Here is a 22,762-nt window from a genome sequence, read left to right as displayed (position 1 = left end):
TTCGGTCCTCGAACCAGGGAAACCATATCTATGGGAAAGTGGCCTACCGTTTTTCAAGCAGAAGTGTATGCCATACACATCTGTGCGAGGACGTGTATTATGAGAAATTATAGACACGCAAAAATCGGTATTTTCTCGGATAGCCAAGCTGCACTATTGGCATTAAAATCCTCTAAATGCGAATCCAAACTTGTTTGGGAGTGCGTCGCTTCCCTCAGGGAACTTACTTCTCGGCATAACAGAGTCATGTTGTTTTGGGTCCCAGGGCACTGCGTCATTGAAGGCAACGAAATGGCTGATGAACTTGCTAGACAAGGCTCATCAAACATCTTCGTGGGTCCCGAGCCGTTCCTTGGAATCTCAAAAAGTGCCGTGAAGCAAGAAATAACTAATTGGGGACAATCGCAAATCGCTTCAATCTGGGGCGAGATGCGAGGATTGAGACAAGCTAAAACTTTTATCACTCCAAGTCCTTCAATTGCCAGGAAACTTCTTGGCTTAAACCGTAGGGAACTACGAATACTCGCAGGGCTTCTAACAGGACATTGTCCTGCCAGATATTACCTGCACAAAATCGGCAGGTGGCCTAACAACCTCTGTCGTTTTTGTTTAACTGAGCTGGAAAGCTCGGCACATTTACTCTGCTTCTGCGGAGCACTTGTGTCTCGAAGGCTGCGGTTCTTTGGATCGCACCTTCTTACGCCGTACGATGTATGGCACCACACCCATCCCAAGAAGGTCATACAGTTCATCGACTGTATTGCGCCGAATTGGGATAAACCATGTCTGCAAAATAACCCCTCGTCTTCCGATCCAATGGATACGAGTAATTTGTAGTATGGACAGTAACCAGGGTACATCACAAAAGATAGCCTTCTCAGGTGGTCGCAGTGAACTTAACCCAATGCCCATCGGGCAACAAAAAAAAAAAAAAAAAAAAAAAAAGTCGAAATAATGTAGGTTTAGTACTTGAAAAATATGCGTGGGACAATTTTGTGAATAATTTGTATAAGCATTGAAATGTTTGAAAAAAACAAAACCAATGTTTGGAAACAATTTGTTGGAAATTCTATGAATTATAATTATAAACATAAAAATAGACATGAATTTTCCAAATCTTCATCTTGCAACGGTTCTTTAAAATACCGGAGTTTAAAAAAGAACCGCGGTTCTTTTTTTGTGAGCCATCGTTCGTTCGCTCTTTTTAGTGAACCGGCTCTTTGAGCGGCTCGCTCTTTTTTTTGCCCACCTCAAGAAAAAATAAAGTTGTCATTTCAAACTTGCTGCTGGATCTTTGACCGGATCTCTTCCGAAAAATTTACAGCAATGGTTTTGTATCGTTTGACGTTTGCTGGGATCGTCGAAGAGAGCAATCTACGTGCGTATGTATTGCGTGTACGTACACGAAAATAAAGTGTGGTTAAATTTTGTCAGCCAGCAAAACCAAATGGTGCGCTAGTGTGCGTACGCAAAACGTCATAAACAAAAACAAATCACGTAAATATTAAATCACTCCGTGCGCTCAAACTCATGTAAACCGAAATTTAAATTTAATTCAAATAAAAATGGAAAAAAAAACAAAAAAATATCAAAAATGACAAAAATTTCATCGAAATATTTAGGTGTGCACCTAAACTGCATTTATCTTGAACCACAGGTCCAAAAATCTGCGAACGCACCCCAACCCACTCAACTTCGCTCCAAAAAGCAACACACCAACTAGCGCACACCTTGCCACCGACTGACAGCGCCGCGCAGCAGAAGAGAGCAAAGAAGAAAGCCAAAAAGAAAAGTCGATTTTCGTGACTGGTTGCATTTACTGCTGGTGAAATTGCGTCTTTTTCGCGTACAAAACCCGCCCAAAAGTGCCGAAATTGTGCGCGAAAGTGTACCCGACAGCGCAGGCAACGATTTCCGCTAGCAGGATGTCCTCCCGGGAGATTGTGTAAGTGGAAAAAGTGGATTTTCGTTTGGGACATTTTGCCGCCCCCCTTCCCCCTTCCCCTCATCTTTTTTACTCTTCCATGACAAAACGTTTGCAAACGCATTTGCTGTGGGGGAGGGGGGTATCAACGGCAACGGTTGTTTGTGGGGTTGTGTCCATCTTTACGCCATGCGCCTCCCTCGATTGTCCTGCTACAAGTTGATCGCGGTGGGTTCGATTGGGACGAAATGCGTTGTTTTAATTTCCAGAGTTTTTTTTGAAAAGGACCAATAAACCATTGTCTTTCATATGTTTATAGGACTTAATCAAAAAAAACTCTAGATTTATACTTTTAAAATTCAAAAATGAAATCACTGATCAAGCTAATTTTCCGCAGAATCGCCTCCGACAGTGACTCGTCCGTGGAGGACAAATCGCCGGAAAAGTTGGACTCCAAGAAGAGCTCGAAGAAGCATAAGAAACACAAGAAGCATAAAAAATCGTCGTCTTCTTCGCGCCAGGAAAAGGGCGAAAAGTCCAAATCGAAAAAGCACAAAAAACACAAACGCAAATCCCGCGGCGAGGACGGCGAAGTCAGTGATTCCGCGGGAGAAGATGACGGGTCGCAGAACCACAAGAACGGCTCCAAGATCGACATCAAAAAGCTCGAGCACGCGGTTCGCGTCAAGCCGGCCAAGAATGAAGACGGCGGCAACTTGAAGGCCCTGTTGGAGAAGTCCAAAGCCGTGCCGGAGATTTCGACGGATCCGGAAAAGTTGGTGGCGATTCTGACACAGTCGCTGGACAAGGGCAAGCCGGACGTGGTGTCGGTGGAGAGTGACAGCGACGGGACGGCCGTTGAGGACGCGCCGAGTCCGGACGTGGCAGTGATCGAGGATGAGCTGAACTTGGAGGATTTGATGCGTCAGAAGGCGCTGCTGCAGGCCCGGCTCGGGGAGTTTGCCTCGGACGAGGAAGAGGACACGGTGGAGGAGGGCAAGTCGCGGAAGTCGTCGGACAAGCGCAAGAAGAAGCGAAGCGATGAGGTCATTACGATTGAGGGCGATTCGAGCGCGGAGGATGTCAACCGGCTGCTGAAGAAGGCTAGACAACGGAGTCGGTCTCGTGGCCACGAGGAACTGCGTAAGCGACGATCCCCGGACACGGAGAGACGCGTCGTCCGAGCGGAACAGGAATCGAAGGCCCGAGCGCGGCAACAGGAGCAAGATCGAGAACGCGCCAGGGAAGATCATCGCCGGCAGCGTGAGCATGAAGAGTACAACCGAAGGATGGCCGAAGAGCGGTACGAGCGTGAGAAGGCACGTGAGAGAGACAGAGAGAGGATGGATCGTGAACGGGCGAGGGCGAGGCAGAGGGAGCGTGATAGATCCTTGGATCGTTACAATCGTGGACGTCCATTGGACCGCAGCCGTGACCGGGGAGGACGCCGGTCAATGGATCGAGGCAGACGGAACAGCTCCAGAGATCGCTTCCGAGGGCGAAGCCGCAGCCGGGACCGTGGCAGGTACGACCGAGATGATCGAGGCGGCCGTAACGGACGAGATCGCGGAGGACGTCGCAAACCCGAGGACGACAAGTACAAGGACTCGCTCAGCGAGGGCCTGAAACAGCAGAAAGAATCCAGCAGTGACAGCGAAATCGGGGACATTGACATCGACGACGAAGAAGACGAAGAGAAGATCATCGAGAAGCGCAGAAAGCAACGCGAGGAACTGCTCAAGAAACTTGGCGCCAACAACGACGACAGCAACCCACCACCATCCGAGAGCCATTCGTCACCCCAAATCGTAACAAAACAAGAACCACCACCAAAATCACCCATCAAACCACTCCCAGCCAGCAAACCCCGCAAAAAATCCAACGACTATTTCATCATCGAAGAACCGTCCAAAGCCTCGGACCGGCGACGCTCCAGTAACAACGACTCGCTGACCCCACCGATCCCCATCACCAGAGTGCAAACCAGCAACGCCGAAACCAAGAAGACGAAAGCCCAACCATCCCAACCCGCGTCCGAGGACGACGAAACCGACGACGACGACCAGTCGAAGCAGGAAAAGTCCTCGAAGCGGGCCGAGTGGGACATGTTTGCCGAGCAGGACATCGATTCGAACTTTGACTCGCCCAGCACGGTGGTGGCGAGCAAGCAGGGCGCGGAAAACCCCGCCCTCACGGACAACTGGGACGACGCCGAGGGGTACTACCGGGTGCGCATCGGCGAGGTGCTCGACAGCCGCTACGTGGTGGCGAACTACACCGGCCAGGGTGTGTTCAGTACGGTGGTGCGGGCGAAGGACCAGGCGCGCGGGAACGCGATGGTGGCGGTGAAGATTATACGGAACAATGAAATCATGTGAGTGAGCATTTCTCGATTAAATTTTCAAAAGGCCCTATCTGCATAGGAAACCCATGAGGGATAGGTTGTTTTGAAAATTTAATCTAGATAAAATTAAATTTTGAGAGAAGAATGCGATTTGACGCTGAATGATAATTCTCTTTTTTGCAGGCACAAAACTGGACTGCGTGAGCTGGAGACGCTGAAAAAGCTGAACGACACCGACCCGGAAGATCGCTACCACTGTTTGAGACTGTTCCGGCACTTTTTCCACAAACAGGTGAGTTACTTCATACACGTTCCTCAGTACAAGCGATTACACTGAACAAACGACCCTTTTTAAAATCCTGGCGAAGGGGATCCATTTGTTAGAAACAAAAAGTTTGCTGACCCAAAAAATCGGCCGCTCGTAATATAACTGGGTGGAGGCACCTGCGATTTGGCCGTGTTTTGATTCGATACGCACCAAGTCTCAGTTCCGTAGAGCAACGAACACTGATTGCGTGCTAGCTGATTTGGTTCGAGCACCACAAGCAACCTCTGGCCTTCTTTAACACGTTGAACTTGGTGCCACCAACTGGCGCAAGCATACAGAAAACTTTGAAAGCAAGGCACAGCAGCATGATGCCACGCCAGTTGTCACAGTTGGCAAGATCCCCCTTTTTTGGAACCTTTACCAAAATGCCCTGCATCAAAGTCGCGTTGTCCCAGATGTGGCTGAACAGTCGATGCAGCATTCGAGCTGACAACCGGGCGTCAGCTTTGAGCATTTCTGCGGAGATTCAATCCATCCCTGGCGATTTCCGGACTTAATAAACCTCACGGCTCCTTCAATGTCCTTCAGTGTAGGTACCATGCATAAACCACGGGGACTTCGTGGACAATCTTCCATACAAAACAAAAATTGTATGGAGCATGGACAATTAAAGTACAAAAATGTACTGCTGCTATCGGAATTGAAGTCACCAACTAGAAGAAAATTAATCTAGAGTTTTTCTGGGAATGTTAGGATCGTTGGATTGTACTCATTGGCAATGGAAGAATTGGCCGACTTCGTGGATTGGGTAATTTACAGGCAAAGAAATCAAACTGTAATCAAAGAGACGAGTTGTTCCTTTTAATTCCGCTATGTATAGCGGAATTAAAAGGAACAACTCGTCTCTTTGTATTCATAGTAATGCATTCTGCTAAAACGCTCAACCAAACCACAAAACTGTAATCCTAGATGCTGTGGCCAACCTATCTTTTTTAATTTTTACCTTCAGCAACATCAGTAACTCTTCCAGCACTCTTTGTTGACATTTCCATACCAAAATTTTGTCTAAACTTAGAATTATGCGACATGGAACTTACACTTTACAAAAAATACCGACAAAAAGAATAAAATTGAAACTTCGGTTCAACGTAATAGTACATGAGCATGTAACTACAGTACTTGTTCGGTAACTGGGCTGAGAAGTTACCGAATGCTGCTCGCTAACTGGGCTCAACGGAAAATGCCGAGGGGACCATCAATGCATTATATTTTCTTAGTAAAATATAAAAATAAAAGTTACCTAAATTTATGTCCAGAGCCAATTTTTCAAGTTTCCTTAAACTGTGACTTGAAATTTCACAAAAAACATAAAAAAAAAGTTTTATTTACTACACTTGATTGTTGCATCCTATGACCCCTAGGTCATTTTGGGTTGTTTTTGTTTTTTTACGTTTGTCTGCATTTTAAGTGGGCTACTGCTGTAACAGCCCAGTTATCGAGGGCCCAGTTATCGAACATCTACTTTGTACTTCATTTCAAAAGACTGAAAGATTATTAGGTCATCTCCAGCGCTGGGGGCAAACACCGAAGCAAATCAAATTTGTACCCGACGGCCAAGGTATGTAGATTAGATAAGGTAGACGGGAATTCCCAGCTGTCAAAATAGTAAGCACGAAACCCGGATTTTATATGGCGATTTTCAGAAAAGTGAAAATTTGAACATTTTCCGGGCAAATTTCATCGGATTTTTTTTTTCAACGATTAAGGTTATTAAGCATTCCAAACTGAACCGAAAAACGCGTTTAGTTGATTTTATTTTTTTTTCAAGAAAAATATGTGTGTTTTAAAAGCGTATTTCGATTCAGTTTGGCATGCTTAACAACCCCACAGAAGAAATCCGTCAAAATTTGTCTGGAAAATGGTCAAATTTTCACTTTTATGAAAATCTCCATATAAAATCCGGGTTTCGCGCTAACTAACTATTTTGACGGCTTGAAAACCCACCTTACCTTACTAATCTATATACATTGCCCGACGTCGGTGAAAACTCTTTGCGGAAGCAAATTTCTAGAGTTTTTTTTAAGGTCTTATAAACATATGAAAGACAACAGTTTTTAGGTCCTTTTAAAAACATAACTCTAGATTTGCTCTCAGTTCTTCAGGATTTCACTTTGCTACCCGGTATTCTGCCGGTTTGCTACCGCGTCAAATGGAATCATGCACGGAAAATTTAATCATTCACTAAAATAAAAAAAAAAAGTTAAAAAATAAACTAACAATAAAAAAGTTAAAAAATAAACTAAAAAAAATTAAATTAAAATTTAACACATTAAAAACTTTAAAATGCAATTTAAAATTTTTAGAAAATTAAAAAAAAAATCAAAAATTCTAAATTTCCAAAATTTAAACCTTGCGAAAAAGTAGCACCACTATCTCCTGATAACTTCTGATGTTAACGATTTTCATTCCGACGTATTTTTTTTAATATCAATTTTGATTTTTTTTTATAACTTATTTTTTAAATTCTAAAATCTTTATTTCTTGATTTTTTGAAATTTTTAATTTCAGTATTTTTAATTCTAGAATTTTTTAATTTGGACATCCAACTAGAAGAATTGAAATCGAAAAATTAAGCAAACACTTCTAATGCAAACGTCTATTGACGTGAGCAGGATACACTCTTTGTTTACAAACTCACATTGGCCCAATCGTGGTCCAATCACATTGTTTTGCTTGAAAAAACCATCCGTCAGATGATTTGCTCCGCTTTGAGTTTTGTTTAGATTCGGATGAACACGGATGTACTCGATGCTAATTTTGCTCTCGTAAAAGTACCGCGGTGTGCTTGACGCGGGTGCCAAATTATCTTTGCCACGCAGTTAGATCTCTGCGGTGGAGATGCCCTAACGGTGGCAAATTTGATCTCGGTATTTAGGGAGCGTTCTTTTATGACGTTACGCAGATGGGGGGAGTGGGGGGGGGGGGGGTTCGGAGGCCGTGTTACGTTCCATACATTTTTTTTTAATTTGTATGGATATTTTGTTACGAGGGGGAGGGCGTCTAAAAATCATTTTTTGCGTTACGTAATAAAAGAACGCTCCCTTAGACAGCCTTAAAGAATTTCGCAACACTCTCATGCAAAAGCTTGATTAAAAAAAATAGTTAAAATACATTTATTTTTATTACCCTTACCTTCCAGCATCTTTGCATGGTCCTGGAGCCGCTCGCGATGAACCTGCGCGAGGTGCTGAAAAAGTACGGCAAAAACGTCGGCCTGCACATCAAGGCCGTGCGCAGCTACACCCAGCAGCTGCTGTTGGCGCTGAAGCTGCTGAAAAAGTCCGGCATCCTGCACGCGGACATCAAGCCGGACAACATCCTCGTCAACGACAACAATCTGGTGCTGAAGCTGTGCGACTTTGGGTCGGCGTCCGCCGTCGCGGACAACGACATCACGCCGTATCTGGTATCGCGGTTCTATCGTGCACCGGAGATCATTCTCGGTCTGTCGTACGACTACGGCATCGACATGTGGTCCGCCGGTTGCACCATCTATGAATTGTATACTGGCAAAATCTTATTTAGTGGTAAATCAAATAATCAAATGCTTAAATTTTTTATGGATTTAAAGGGCAAGATACCGAACAAGATCATACGGAAAGGCCAGTTTAAGGATCAGCATTTCGATCAGAACTGCAACTTCCTGTCGCACGAGATCGACAAGATTACGGAGCGGGTGAGGATCGCTTGTTATTCGAGAATTTCAGAATAATTTCATTGATTGTGCTTTTCCCCCCGCAGGAGAAAGTCGTCGTCGTGTCGGTGATTAAGCCGAATCGAGACCTACAGCAGGAGCTGATTGCCGGCCAAAATCTGCCGGACGACCAGATTCGCAAAGTGGGCCAGCTGAAGGATCTGCTGGACAAGGTGTTTGCGCTGGATCCGGCGAAGCGAATCTCCCTGAACCACGCGCTGGCGCATCCCTTCATCCAGGATAAGATCTGAGCGAGATAATCCGCGAAGGTGGCCCGGCGCCAGAAGTGGTGGAGCGCTTCGTCGTACTAATTATATCAATGTGTGATAAGCCCCATAGAGGAAGAAGAGTTGACACGTTGACGATCTCTTGTTTTTACACGATGCAAAAATAAGAGAGGTAAACAAACGATTGAAAACAAAAAAAAAGTAGTAAGAACATCAACCAACAAAACAAAAACTTGTAATTGAACTAAGAACTTTGATCACGATTTTACAAACATGTAACGTTGTAGAAGTATTAGTTGTAATGTGATTAACTCTGGACGTTTTTGAGCAGTTGAAATTCGTTTTAACCAAACCCAACTCTCCGATAAATGGACAAAAAAAATAGCTAATTTTATGCTGGAAAATATTTTGTTTGCCACAAACAAAACATTTCCTCCCGGTTCAAAACTGCATCAACAACCAACAGACAAAAAGAGAAACGAGAAAACAAAAAAAAATCTTAGCTTAGAATCTGAAAAAACTTATGCAAAAAAAAACAACAAACAAGATAAATAAAAACAAAACTTTAACAAAAAGCTACCACAAACAAAACCCGCCAAACCAAGTGTGTGTCTGTGTTCATGTGTATTTCGCTACAGAGTCTAATCTTCGTTTCAGCCGCGTGGATCACCTTACACAGTGGGCTGGCTGACGGCGGCGGCGGCGGACGACTCGCCCTCCTACGCATGGCCGAACCACGCAGCACCACCACCAACCTCTCTTTGTCTCAGCCCTCGGTCGTCGCCACCGCCCACACACGCATCCCGGAAGCCAAACCGAATGCTGTAGAGATGAAACAGTCCCTTCAAAAAAAGTTAAGAATCTTTGGAGCAATTGTGCGTGTGCTGCTTGTGTGTGGGTGTGGGTGCGTGTGCACGCAAGGTTGAGCCAGTGCCTATTTTTTCCGGGCGCCGTAAGAGGTAGTGACATAATTGACATTTTCAAGTCATTCTTAGTTTTACGTTTCGTTTAAACTCCTCTATTTTACACTTTTATTTTTCTTACTCTTGCCTCCTTTAATCCCAAATGCCCATCCCAATTCTTCCAAATTTGTTAAAATTTAAACCAAAAACAAAAATTAAGCAATCTAGCCATTTCAAATCGATACAATTATCCTGTGAGCGAGTGATCTTCTGCTGTTCTTTTTTTCTTTTCTTCTTTTGGTACTCTTTTCAGGTCTGAAGGACGATTTCCCCCCAAATCAGAAGAGTGCCGAACTTAAAACCAACAGCGTTGAACAGGTAAGTATGTTTTGAATGTTGTTGAAATGACACAAAACATAATTTTGTAATTTTAATTTAACTTGCAAAAAAATTTACCAAAATTGTCACAAAATACTTAAGTCACCTTTACAATAATGTTTCTGCCAAAATTTTACAAAATATTTACGATTGCATGGTACTAGGTATATTGTTGACTGAAAATTTTTACGTGTTTTTTCTCACTCTTTAAAAAAACAATTTTCATATTGAATATTTGACCTTTTTAAAAAGTTAGTCTTGATTCCAAAGTTTAAAAAGTATGTTTTTTTTAGAAAAGATTAGAGAATTTCACAAATGTTTCATTATTGCGCGTATTCCCCAAAAAGACACGCGGAAAACCAGCCTAGGAACGACGCAACTTTCGGCCAATACGCGCCGTCAAATCCCATACTGCGCGCTTGGCATTGTTGCCAGGTATGTTTTTTATTGCACTTAACTGCCCCTGATCGCATAAATGTCCCATATGCATTTTTTTATCACTTTTAAGTTACAATTATCCATGTCTCAGGCAATTTTATTGGAAATTTTCTGAACATTTCGAACAAAATATTTTTAAGAACTATTTAAAAATAATAATAAAAACCGGGATTTTTCAGTTAATATTATACTTTAATGTGAAGCCTTTAATTATTTTTTGTCAAAGAAATTTGATCATCACTTTAAAATGCTTAGTTCAATTTTACGAATTGCTGCACTAAAGTTTTAAAAACTTGAAGCTTGAATTTCACTTAAATAGTGCTTAGCTTTGGCTGACGATGCGAATAACCAAACGTCTAACATGTTACTCTTATAGGAAATCGCCATAAAAGAAGATTTGATGACAAACACTAAAACGCGTTTTTCTCGGAATACTTGATATGGCATAATAGCCGAATTTTAAATTATAGGTAGTGCGGTTTCATCCCTTATCCCCGAATCCTACATTCCCGAATCCCACATCCCCGAAAATTATTTTCCTGAAAATTCCATATCCCCGAAAGTCATTTACCCGAATTGCCATTTTACCGAATTTTCGTTTTCCCGAATTTACATATACCCGAATGGTTACTTCACCGAAAAATCAATTTTCCCGAATGATAACCTTGATTTTTTTTAATAAAAGTATGACCTTAATATTAAACTCTCCTATGTGTGTTTTTTAAGATGAAAAAAAAAACAAATAGCCGTAGAAAACCATTCATAAACCACGCGGGCACTTAAAGAGTGCGGGGTATTGAAATCATCCACGTTCCATAAAAAAAAGATTTTTTTTTTTGTAGGGGCAATTTCAGCAAAGGACAATTTTCCAAAACGGTATCCACGTGGTAAGGATTGAACAGCAACGATAGCTTTATGCGACGACTCGATGGCTGGTTTTATGAAGGCTTTGAACATTTTTTTTTTTGCGTCCGCTTCGAGCTCTGCGACCAACCCTTTTAGTCAAATTTAAATAGTTGATTATTGAATTACAAAATGCATTTCTTCGAATATTTCATCACCCCCATTTTAGGTTTAAAATTACTTACTCACTTTAAAGTAGTTTAGGGGATACTAAGCTCGACAGCCAAAAAATAAAAGACGACTAAAATAATGTTTGTTTTCGATTATCCGAAGTGAACTTTTGACAAGGCCTTCGGATAATCGAGTCTGGACTGTATGTTGATTTTCAACTAATTTTTTTTGCGAAATGATCAATGTATCAAATCGACGCCGTTGTGCAATCTTGTCGTTTGTCGCTTTTTGACGTTCCGAGAAAACGCGTTTTAATGTTTGGCCTTGAATAAACGAAAAATAGAGCACGCAATTTAAACAATAACAAACACGTTTTGTTTGGTTGACCATTCTGTGCATTGTCCCGAAGTTTGGTTGATTTTGGTTATCAAGGTCCCAATTTATAACTACAAATGTTTGCGGTAGTCAGGCATGCACGTGTGTCAAACACGTTCTGACCTTAAATCCCTTTGGCCAGTCGTCGCACTTAAATCAATTTACAGAGCGTGTCAAGTTAGCACAATAAGATTGAGACTTCTTTCATATGAAGAGAGACAACAATGCACGGAGATTTTTCAGTTTTTATTGAATATCTTAGGATTGAAATCGAATTTTGGGTATCTGTGTAGGTAAAAAGGTGAGGCATTGTGAGCTGCACAAAATGGCGTTCTTACCTCAATTTGGCTCATTTAGATTTGTTCATTAGAAATATGCACTCTGCTCAAGATGTTCTCCTTATCTACATAAAAAAAGGCAAAGGCTAAGGCAAAGTCACATAAAACCAGTGAAACTTCTGACCTTAGAATTTCCTTAAATTTTAAGAGTTCTTCTTTCCATTAATATTTCAAATATCGAATACAAAATTATTGATACGTTTGTAGGTAATTTTCAGTCGCATTCAAATAAGCAAATCCAAAATATTTGATTGCAAAGGCGACTTCCTATTACACTGGCCACTCAGGAACCGATTCCGGAAAATCGGCAAATTGTATGGAGAAAGTTACGTAAAATCAAATTTTGATCACAGGAGGATGAATAAGCAAAAAATCAAAAAACGTCAACAAACGAAAAAAAAAGGCAGAACGAAGTTTGTCGGGTAAGGTTTGTTTTGTTATATTTTTTCTCAAATAATTGCATCGATTGCTGCAGGCCAAGGGTGCATGATACTGATGATACTCGTCGGTTGACACCCAGGCGAGGAACATCCCGGAAGGAGCCCAACTACATCCGTAGTGCTGTTTGGACAAAACAGCATGGCTCTGGTTCCTTGCAAGTGTCCTATTTTCTTACCTCCACGTTGGCTTGGTTTAGTCATCATGATGACAAGGTGTAACCTAGCTGGTGGCCTGTGGAAACGACTCGTAAACCTTTGACCAGCGAGGGTCAGAGTAGAGACGGCTAGAAGAAAGGGGCGCGTCAATGTGGGAAAGGGAAGTAATTTGTGATTGTAGACGGTATTGTTTTGATTCGCAGTATGTTGAGTCAACTGCTGTGTATGTACCTGAGCATCGCAGAACGGGGTTTCCCTTCTTTACATTTCAGCTAACAGCTATCTTCTGTTTATTTTGTTTTACTGATTTTCTAACACGGCTTCTGTTTATTATCCTCCATTTGATTTCGATTTTACTTATTTGATTCTCTTATCTCGCAACGCTTTTCCACTCTATTGTACCAATTGATGCTGCTGTAACAAACTGTCTGCTTTCCCTTAATTTGGCAGCGAAGTCAATTTTGTTAATCATGTGCCTTTTCTTTATTTATCTATTTGAATAATATCTCATCTTGCCTGTAAATTGCCCTCTAAGCTTGTTTGTTATTTCTATTCATTAACTATTGTTAATTTCTTTATCTTCTTCATAAATTACTATCTTTCTTTTACTATTGATTCTTTACATAGTATATTTCCTTCACTGTCCATTGTTTTGAAACTTCACCTTTTTCTTAAGCAAGTGAGGTTCGAGCCCTTACTCAATTTATGGAATAATTAAAGGATTAACACAAATATTACTATTGTACTTTTGAAAAACTTTCCTAAAATGCTTAGGACCAAAATATTGTAACAAAACACCGCGACAAAAGAAATAGCAACAGATAAACACAACTCAACAATAGGGAAGATTTCAGGAGAAAACAATACACAGTTAAATAATAATTAGTTTTTGAAATCAAACTAAAAATAAAACAGTTTTTGCTTTAATGAAAGTTGATAGGCACACTATAAATGGTTAGGCGCTTATACTTACATCAAACCCTACGTAATGTACCACCCCCGGCCGAGTTAAATGCGTAACCGGAAAAGAAGGTGTGCATGCCTGGCACGAACACTCAAAGCGTGTTCTAGCGTGTTGCTCGTACTGACTCAGAGCAAGGGTGAGATTTAGGTGTAAGGGCAGTGCGTGTTCGTCGGGAACCTGGTGCATAAGATCGGTCAAGGCCCGTTCTTACACTGAAAATTGCGAATTGCGAATAATTGAATCGATTGCTCTAAATCTTAATAAACACTTGATTCTACATTTCATTTATTCAATCTATTTAAGAATGAAAAACCTTTTTAAAAGACATTCAACATGGAATCCGTCCGTGTGGATCATCATTGCTACAAGACTATTCAAAACCGCTGGCGGTTAACAGAGTATTTTTTTATTCAAACAAGCCTTACCCGACAAACTTCGTTCTGCCTTTTTTTCGTTTGTTGACGTTTTAGTTCTTTTGCTTACTCAGCCTCCTGTGATCAAATTTTGATTTTACGTAACGTTTCCTATACAATCTGCCGGTTGTCCGGAATCGGTTCCAGAGTGGCCAAAGTAAATGTTGGTCCCGGTCTAACCTAGAGGTTAGGTCGATAGCTCAGTCCAGGTGTAGGAGTCGTCTCTCTGGGTCCTGCCTCGGTGGAGTCGCTGGTATGCATTTGGACTCACAATCCAAAGGTCGTCAGTTCGAATCCCGGGGTGGATGGAAGCTTAGGTGTAAAAAGCGGTTTGCAATTGCCTCAACAATCAATCCTTCGGACACCTAGTTTCGAGTAGGAATCTCGTAATCGAGAACGCCAAGGCAATGCTGTAGAGCGAATAATTTGATTTTTTGAGTGGCCAAAGTTGTAACTTTTTGGCGTAAGAATTTTATTCAAATTTGATCAAAGAATCCAAGATGCAATTTGGATTAGGAATATCTTTCATTTCTATTATCAGTACAGTCATCCCTCATATTCGGAACAGTTTACAGATCGGCCAATGTTCAAAAAATCATAGCAAATCGATATTTGAACATAATGATACGCTTTTACCTTCATGTGAAAGCTTTTCTTGCGATCTTTCGATTGATGTATTGACCGACTGTAATTTTTTACGTTTTATATCAAGTTTTCAAAGAAAAACATTGACCCTTGAAATCCACAAATTCGGAACACTTTTTTCTTACGGATGTAACCAAACTTTGGATCTCTCCAGGAGTACACATTTTCAACAAAATAAGGACTTCACACACTGGAACCGATGAAACTAAAGCTTTGTAATGTTTTATGAATGTTCTGATAACTTTTTTGTGAAAATATCTGTTAAACTCAGGTGTTCCACAATTGTGGGAGGCACAATAACATCCCACAATTATGGAACAGGCAATATGGAGGCAGTGTTTTTCTGATCTGAATAAAATTGTCTCTAAATGCAGTTTTTTGTTCAAAAAGAACTGTTTTCACTAGTGAAATAGTAAGAGAATGTCCTAAAAATAGTAGGGTCGACGGAAAAGATGCATTTAGCATGCTATTCACAAATTATCAAAAAAGTGTTCCGAATTTGTGGGATGACTGTAGAAGAATTGAACAAATTTCGTAAACTCAAATTATTTTTATTCCTATTCACGGTACTCGTTAACAATTTTTTTTGCGCACAATTTTCATAGACTCTAAACAGTCTACCAGCGTTTTACATCTATTCTAGTACGCTTCTATTCTACATTAAGGCACTCTCACACACTGTCCAGGGTCAACGGGATCAGCAAACACTCGGTAAGCATCTTACTGTTGGACAAGGCAGGTAAATTCTCCACCGGTTTGTACCGTATGTACAGCTTTAGCATTACGATCTTCCAATTGTTGTTGTCGTGCGGATCACGCCGCAGTCCGATCATGCTTTCGAACTCGCCGAGCGTCGCCAGTCGGTTGTCCACGCCCCGCCGGTTGCTGTAGACCACGCCCACCGAAAGCACCAGCACGCCACCCTCCGATATCCGGCCCTGGCAGCCGTCGAACATGACGTTCGGCACAAACTGGAAGCTGTACTGAAACTTTAAGCTTAGAATAAGATTGATGATGTCCTTTTGTCCGCGGACCTCTTCGACGCCCTGCTGGCTTTCGCTTATTTCCAGCATCACCGAACAGCTCGCTTCCGGCCAGAAGGCGCTCTCGTCCAGCGAGTTGCGGTTCCACTTGAGAAAGAACCAGATTGTGAAATCCATCGCCAGCAGATTCACCGGGTACTGTTCGAGGCCCGGTTCGGCGGTGCTGCTGCTGCCGCCGGCGTCCACATACCCAGGTCCGTTCGTGTTGTTTCCCATCGGTGGGCCACCGGTCGCGATCAGGTTCTTCATGTTGCCGGCCACGAGCATGGTACTGTTGGACGAGCTAGACTCTGCCGACGTGGACGGGAACTGGTGCTGCGGGTCGGAGTTGTTGGTGTTGCCGGCATCCGGCGGGGCTCCGTACTTTATCCGCCAAAAGTTGAGGCACTGCTTTATCAGACTAGATTTTGTACTCTCCGGTGGCAGCTGCACGCTGTAACTTTGCAGGTATTTGAAGATGAACTCCGGCTTCACAATGTTCTTCGAGAGTAACGAGGCGGCATCCCGGCAGTTTTCCAGCATTACGTTCAGTGATTCTGAAAGTGAGAACAGTGAATTAATAATCCCAATAAACTACAAGATGCGGTTGAACGAGCATTTTTGTCATTGTTTTTTGTTTTAAAAATAAAAGAAATTCCCTGTATTGAACAAAATCCCATCAAAATGCCACGCCCAATTTGAGATATTCTTGTCGCACGTGCAATTACCATAAATTTCCAACAATCGATCATCAAATATTCAGCGAAGCGCGCAATAAAACCCGCCATCGAAAGGCGTGAACGAATGAGATGAGAGAGAGAAATCGAAAAATAAGCCGGTTACTGGATCGGTGGAGCCTCCAACTGACGTCAATGAAAGCCGGTTAACCGGTCCATCACCGGCCTCTTGATATCCTTCTTTTGGAACTTGCGCAGGTGGAACAGAACTCGTACGGGTTACGTATGACTCATGTCTTGCGTGTGACCTCAGGGGCAATAATCGGGTTTCACGACTTTTTCTTGTTTTAAAGTTAATGGCTGCTACAAATATTGTTCAATTTCAATATTGGCAAAACAATTTTACTATCGAAACAATTCAAATTAAAAAAAAAATCAAATTGTAGAGAATTTCCTTAACACCGACGGGAAGGTCAAGTACCAAGAATGTATTAACCCTCTACTGCCCAAATTTTTTTTTCGGAAATTTTTATTTTTCCCGTATTTAGGAGGTCATTTTGAGCAACTTTTTTCTACGAAAAACTTTACTTCTCTTGTTTTATGTTTTTCTTGTTTTATTTTTAGTATTTTAATTTGCATTTATCTTGTTTAGTTTATGTTTGTTTTTGGTAGTATTTGGCCTATTTTACCACCTCCTATCATTACATTTTGCCTATCTAATTTTTTCATGTTTTTACAGTCACTTTTTCAATTTTTTGCTCGTTTTTCACATTTTCTGCTCTAAAATGGCACCATTATCATTTAAATTGTAAAAAAATGCGTAGATGCATAGTCTGGGACACTAGAAAAATTACTGCATACTTCTTTTTACTTAAAATATAGGAAATGTTAGTAAAAAACACAGCCAAAGTTGACCCCTAAAAAAATGACATTTTTAAAAACATTGACAAAGTCACATAAAACAAGTTAAACTTCCAGCCCATATATTTTCTAAAATTTTAGGAGTTCTTCTTTCCAATGCTTTTTAGAGATCAAAAATTGGTTGAAAAATGGATTTTTGGTGATTTTTTAAATCGAAGCCCGTCTAAAGGCGGGGTTGGATTGTAGAGGGTTAAATTGGCCACCGAATAAGCGCTTCTCTAACACGTATGTGAACTTCAGGTACCAATGCTGCTCTCGACTTTGCTCTAAACTACATTAAATTACCACAATTCAATGATTTACTACATCGACAGATTGTCTAGGGTTTTTTTCTCAAAATTTATTTTCCCTCAAAGAGCACTCAGCTAAAATCTAAACTTAGAATTATGTACACTCCCTGCAAAGGCTTATGAATTGATCTCAGTTGAAAGGTTCTCCAAATCTCTGCAAATGTCCAGGGTGGCCACTCAAGTCGGGAAATCGGAAAAATTCTGGAATTCGCCAAAATCTGCGAAAAAGATTTTTTTTTCGCAATTCGCAATTTTCAGTGTAAGAACGGGCCTTGACCGATCTTATGCACTAGGTTCCCGACGAACACGCACTGCCCTTACACCTACATCTCACCCTTGCTCTGAGTCAGTACGAGCAACACGCTAGAACACGCTTTGAGTGTTCGTGCCAGGCATGCACACCTTCTTTTCCGGTTACTAATCTAATCTAATCTAACCCTAGCGCAGCCAGTCTTTCGAGGGCATCCTGGAAAATGCCTTAGGTTGATTAACGCCTAGCATCCTCTTGTCATTATTAACAATTGCAGTGCCCCAATGCAATAAATTGCTTTGAAACATCACAAAAGTTAAAGCGGCCAGGCCAACTGCGTAAAGTTAACCGCAAAGATGATTCGTTGAATTGGATTGAGTTTGAGCACGAATGTTCAAACAACAACACATTTCTGAATCTACAGGGGAGGAAGAAACGTGGGGATCCCCCGCTCACGTTCCTGTTTGTTATAGCAATAAATCGTTGGGAGCACCATGCTAAGAAGTTTTGGTGCTCCGGGACCCTCTGGGATGGGACATTGTATTTCCACAAATGCCCTGGACACTACTTGCCGTGGTTATAGCGCCACAACTCGCTCACTGTTGATATAAAAAGGAACATGAGTAATTTTAATCAAAACATGGTTATGTTAGGTGTGCTTTGATGTAATTTATATTGTAGATTAAAACTTAAATTAATTAGACAAAACTCAGTAGTGCAAATTTAACTGAATTCAGTAATGAGAAATTGGTGTGTATGTTACACTAAGAAATATCAAAATTAATTAATTAAAACTCACCTTTTAATCAAACCGTTCAACGCACGAACACACGCGCATCAACGGGATCGGACTTACCTGAAAACCACCTACTCTTTAAAAGAGCCTCTCCTGTTTGAGCTTATTCATACTCGTCGGATACGCCGCTCCCTACACCATCAAGAAGGCAGCAGCACCTTCGTCCTCGCCCTGTGGTGTGCGTGTGTGTTACACCGTCACAGCCCGCCTTCTGCTCCAGTCACAGCGGTCCACAATCCGTCAAGCAGGGGATACCGCGACCGGCCGACGACAAGAGCGACGTCTGGAAAACACTCTCCCGAGCCGCCCGACGGCCATCAGACAAACTGCACTCTTTGGCGCGAACTGACCTGCTCTACGCTCAAAAAGCAACTTTCGTTGTCACTGAGCTTGCTGCAACACCATCTTCACCATACACAAGACCCTCTTCGCTCAAAATACACAACACAACCCCAGATCGCTTGTACATTCTTCAAAAAAGTCGTATTTAAAATCCCAACCATCAACTCACAAACAGAGGATTTACAGAGCGAAGGATTAGTGATCGCACACTTCAAAAGAAAAACGTAAACCGCACACCTTCTTTATACTAACCATTTATAGTATGCCTTTCAAACTTTCATTAAAGCAAAAACTGTTTTATTTTTAGTTTGAATTCAAAAACTAGTTGTCATTAGTTTTCAAAATATGCAAGTACTGAAGAGATTTTTTTTTTTTTCGCCGAAAAAAAAACTTTTTGCGGTGCTGTCCATAGGATTTTCACAAAAATTAAAAATATTTTTGATCGATCCCAGACATGCTAAATATGATTTTAAATGCAGGAAAATGCATATCAAATTGTTTTCAGTTGGTTAGACTTCTATTTCCTTTAAAATTTTGAAGTTGTTTGAAAAAATATTTTTTTTGCCTCCTGATTTTTCGGACCGATTTTGAAGGGGGAGGGGGGGGGGGGGGCGACATAAACTTTGAAAAATATTTGCAACTGCCTTAATTCGTCCTTTGCATCTAACTTTAAACGTAGGGTTCCTTACGCTTTTTTAATCTGTTTTAAATTTATGTAACATTTTTTTATGAATCAAAAGGTTTTTATTTATTTTTGACTAAGTTTATTTGAAGTTTATCAAACAAAAGCTCAAATCAAGCAAAACAATGTAAAGGGGCCAATATGAATTTGTAAACAAAGAGTTTATTCTGCTCACTTTTAATGTAAACATCCACTGACGTGAACAGGATAGACTCTTTGTTTACAAACCCGCATTGGCCCCTTTACATCTAGAGTTTTTTTTCAATTCAATTCAATTAGTGTTTATTAGAAATTAACAGTCTGCTCCAGGATGTTACATTTGCATTCAGAGATTTGGAGAACCTTTCAACTGAGATCAATTCAAAAGCCTTTACAGGGAGGGTACATGTTTCTAAGTTTAGATTTTCAGGGTGGTTACAACTTTCCCAAAGTCAAATCCGCGAAAACCGCGCCGAGCTTTTTCAAATCCGCTAAATCCGCGCAATACATTTTTTCGCGAAATTTCAAAACAATTCAGGTTTTTTTTTAAATACCAATTAACTATAAGATTCAAATCCACTTTTCTCAAGCAAGTTAGAAAAAGTATTTCTCAATTCTAGAGTTTATTTTTGAAAAGGTGCTATAAACTATTGTCTTATGTTTATTGGACCTATTAAAAAAACTCTAGAATTGTTCATTTTGTAAGAACTATTTTAAAAATCTTTGTAAATTATGTTACACTAATAGAAATTGACTAATTTGTGATTAGTGAATAGATTTGGGGTTTAAATAGAAAACTGCAATAAAATTTCAATGACAATGCTTTCAAAAAAAAATCAAAGTTCTCCAAAAAGCAAATGAAAAAAATAATGCCAATTGAATTGATTTTAAAAATGCTTCAAATATATTAAATAAATCAACTAAACTGAAGTGCAAATAAATGTCATACCAAATATCAAGCAATAAACATTCGATATATAAAATGAATATTTGGGTAAAACAAATTGATTTATTCTAATATACCTATACAGCAAAATGTGAACCGAATTGTTGATACATTCCAAATTTTTTTTTTTTACAAATTAGCTTTACCAGCTCCCCATGAAAAAAATAATAGCTAGCATTTTTTGCGCAAATGAAAACAAATCATGTAAAAGCTTAAAAATCCGAACCTAATGAAAATTAAAAAATCGCCTCAATCAAATAAATTAATACCGATATTATTAACATCGCTGATATTGTTAATATTTCGGATACAAATATTTTCCAACTGGTTAAGTTTGTCATAACATTTATATTTGAAAAAAAAAACATGTACTGGATTGGTCAGTAATGCTTTTTCCAAAAAGTTTATTGATATATTTTGTGATTTATACTAACAGTGATTCTTAAAAACTTCAGATTGAAAATGTGTAAAATAAATTGTTTACGTCAAATGTGTTTGTACCATTGTTTCTTTTCACTTGACTTTTGAAAAACGAACAATCAATTTGTTTCTTTGGGCATTTTGTTTTAACTTTAAATATAATTCATTTAAAATGGAGTTTCAGAATATAAAATGTTAAAATTTAGCTGAAATTTTAGCTGAAAGATTTTTTGAATATCGCCTATTGCTTTTTATACAAAGTTTTATACATATATCGAAACTTTTAACTTAAACAACTACATTTGTTCTCATAAAAACGCATAGAAACATCTATTGAAATTAAAAAAAAAACGAAATGTCACTAAGAATTCGAAAATGTAGTCCGCTTTCTGATTCAATCTGATTTTAATTTCAAATATAAATCATAATCCTTTTATTTAATTCAAAAAAGCTTTGAAAGACTTTACTTCTATTTTACTATTTTATCAAATTAAAATAATTTTAATTTATGACATATTTTTTCAAAAATAAATTTGAATAATTATTTATAGTTATCCATTTTATGGCTGGAATCAGAGTGCGGTTATTTTTAAAAAACTATTTTTAAATTATAAATACACGTTATGTCCAAAATGAAAATAAAATTTTCAAGATCGCTTCAGAAGGTTCGATTAAAATATTTTTTTTTTATATCTTTCAAATAATAAAAAATAGTCAGTTTATATAAACAATCGGTAAAGTTCTCAAAAATTAAAACATATTTCTTTTTTCTGGAAGCCCGACAAATTGCCAAACCAAGTACAAGTTGTTCCTCTTAGTAAGATGTCAGGCAAAATATTAAGTTATGAAGCTTAGTTCAGTTATCACTTTTAGAAATTATAAAATAAAAAATAAATAAAAAAAAGCGCACCAATCTTAATTAAAATTAAAATAAAATGTATTATTAGGATAATTTTTTCATGAACATTGATTATATTTTTCAAATAACATGAAATAAATATGAAAAATATTGAATAACAAATTGACAAAAATTCTTGCAAAACTTTCAACAATGATTTTTTAATTGTCAAAAGTACTCAATTCCAAATCTAGACATGATAAGGTACTTTATGTGAATTAAATTAAACAAATAAAAATGTTTTGAATAAAAACATATTTTTCAGTTTTGTAAATCCGCGAAATCCGCGCCATCGCTGACTAAAACCGCGCCAAATCCGCGAAATTCGCGAAATCCGCGAAAATCGCGAAAGTGTAACCACCCTGGATTTTGCTAGCTGAGTGCTCTTTTAGGGAAAATAAATTTTGAGAAAAAAACCCTAGATCTATGTTTGGCTTAAAAACTAATATCACAGTTGTTGACGGAGGAGTGCTTCGATGAGCGGATTCGTTGACATCCCACAGGAAGTCCTGCAGGTTCTCGTTGCCTTTTCGATGCTTGCGTCGATGGTGTCGACGCCGGCCAGCTCGTGTAGATCGTCGGTCGGGTACCACGGGTCCAGGTTGTGCACCATCTTGAGCAGCTTGTTCTGCTTCACCTGGAGTCGCTTACGGTGCGATTTGGCGCAGTTGCCCCAGACCGCAGCAGCGTAGGTCAGCATTGGACGGATGAAAATCTAGAGTTTTTTTTTTAATGGTCCTATAAGCAATTGTGTTTCATATGTTTACATATGTTGGACCTTTAAAAAAAACTCTAGGAATCTAACTTTAAACAACAACGAAGCTAATGCAAAAGCCCGTAAGGCCGTTGCAAATATTTTTCAAAGTTTATGTGAAATAAAATTTTCTTCAATACTTAGAAATTTTGGAAACATATTATTGTAAAACAACTGGACAGATGTGTAATGCATTTTAAAACAC

General features: G+C 39.8%; 2 protein-coding genes across 6 annotated transcripts in view; one reads left to right on the top strand and one right to left on the bottom strand.

Moving 5' to 3' along the window:
- The first annotated feature begins 1,762 nt into the window (after positions 1 to 1,762).
- Positions 1,763 to 14,967, top strand: LOC120414462 (serine/threonine-protein kinase PRP4 homolog). 4 transcript variants are annotated; one of them, XR_008212499.1, is made up of 7 exons: positions 1,763 to 1,945; positions 2,322 to 4,298; positions 4,452 to 4,560; positions 7,736 to 8,272; positions 8,338 to 8,689; positions 9,175 to 9,476; positions 9,733 to 14,966. XR_008212499.1 is itself a non-coding variant. In XM_039575651.2 (6 exons), the coding sequence occupies exons 1-6, from the start codon at positions 1,926 to 1,928 to the stop codon at positions 8,360 to 8,362; spliced, it is 2,598 nt and encodes an 865-aa protein (XP_039431585.1). In that variant the 5' UTR covers positions 1,763 to 1,925; the 3' UTR covers positions 8,363 to 8,509. The 4 variants fall into 4 exon arrangements, 2 of the variants coding, with proteins under 2 accessions (XP_039431585.1, XP_039431584.1); XR_008212498.1 differs by having other exon boundaries at positions 9,175 to 14,967; XM_039575651.2 differs by lacking the exons at positions 9,175 to 9,476; positions 9,733 to 14,966 and having other exon boundaries at positions 7,736 to 8,097; positions 8,168 to 8,272; positions 8,338 to 8,509.
- Positions 14,968 to 15,191: 224 nt separating this feature from the next.
- The window catches only part of LOC120414432 (uncharacterized), a 38,595-nt gene continuing 31,024 nt past the window's right edge, over positions 15,192 to 22,762 (bottom strand). For both annotated transcript variants that reach the window (XM_052710281.1, XM_052710280.1), the window contains one exon: positions 15,192 to 16,159. In XM_052710281.1, coding sequence (XP_052566241.1) covers positions 15,252 to 16,159 — 908 coding nt within the window. In that variant the 3' untranslated portion in view covers positions 15,192 to 15,251. The remainder of the gene's footprint in view (positions 16,160 to 22,762) is intronic.

This window comes from Culex pipiens, chromosome 3, assembly GCF_016801865.2.
Source record: "Culex pipiens pallens isolate TS chromosome 3, TS_CPP_V2, whole genome shotgun sequence".
Classification (NCBI taxonomy): domain Eukaryota; kingdom Metazoa; phylum Arthropoda; class Insecta; order Diptera; family Culicidae; genus Culex; species Culex pipiens.
The sequence above is the reverse complement of the archived record's forward strand: the minus strand, read 5'-3'. Positions and strand labels throughout refer to the sequence as shown.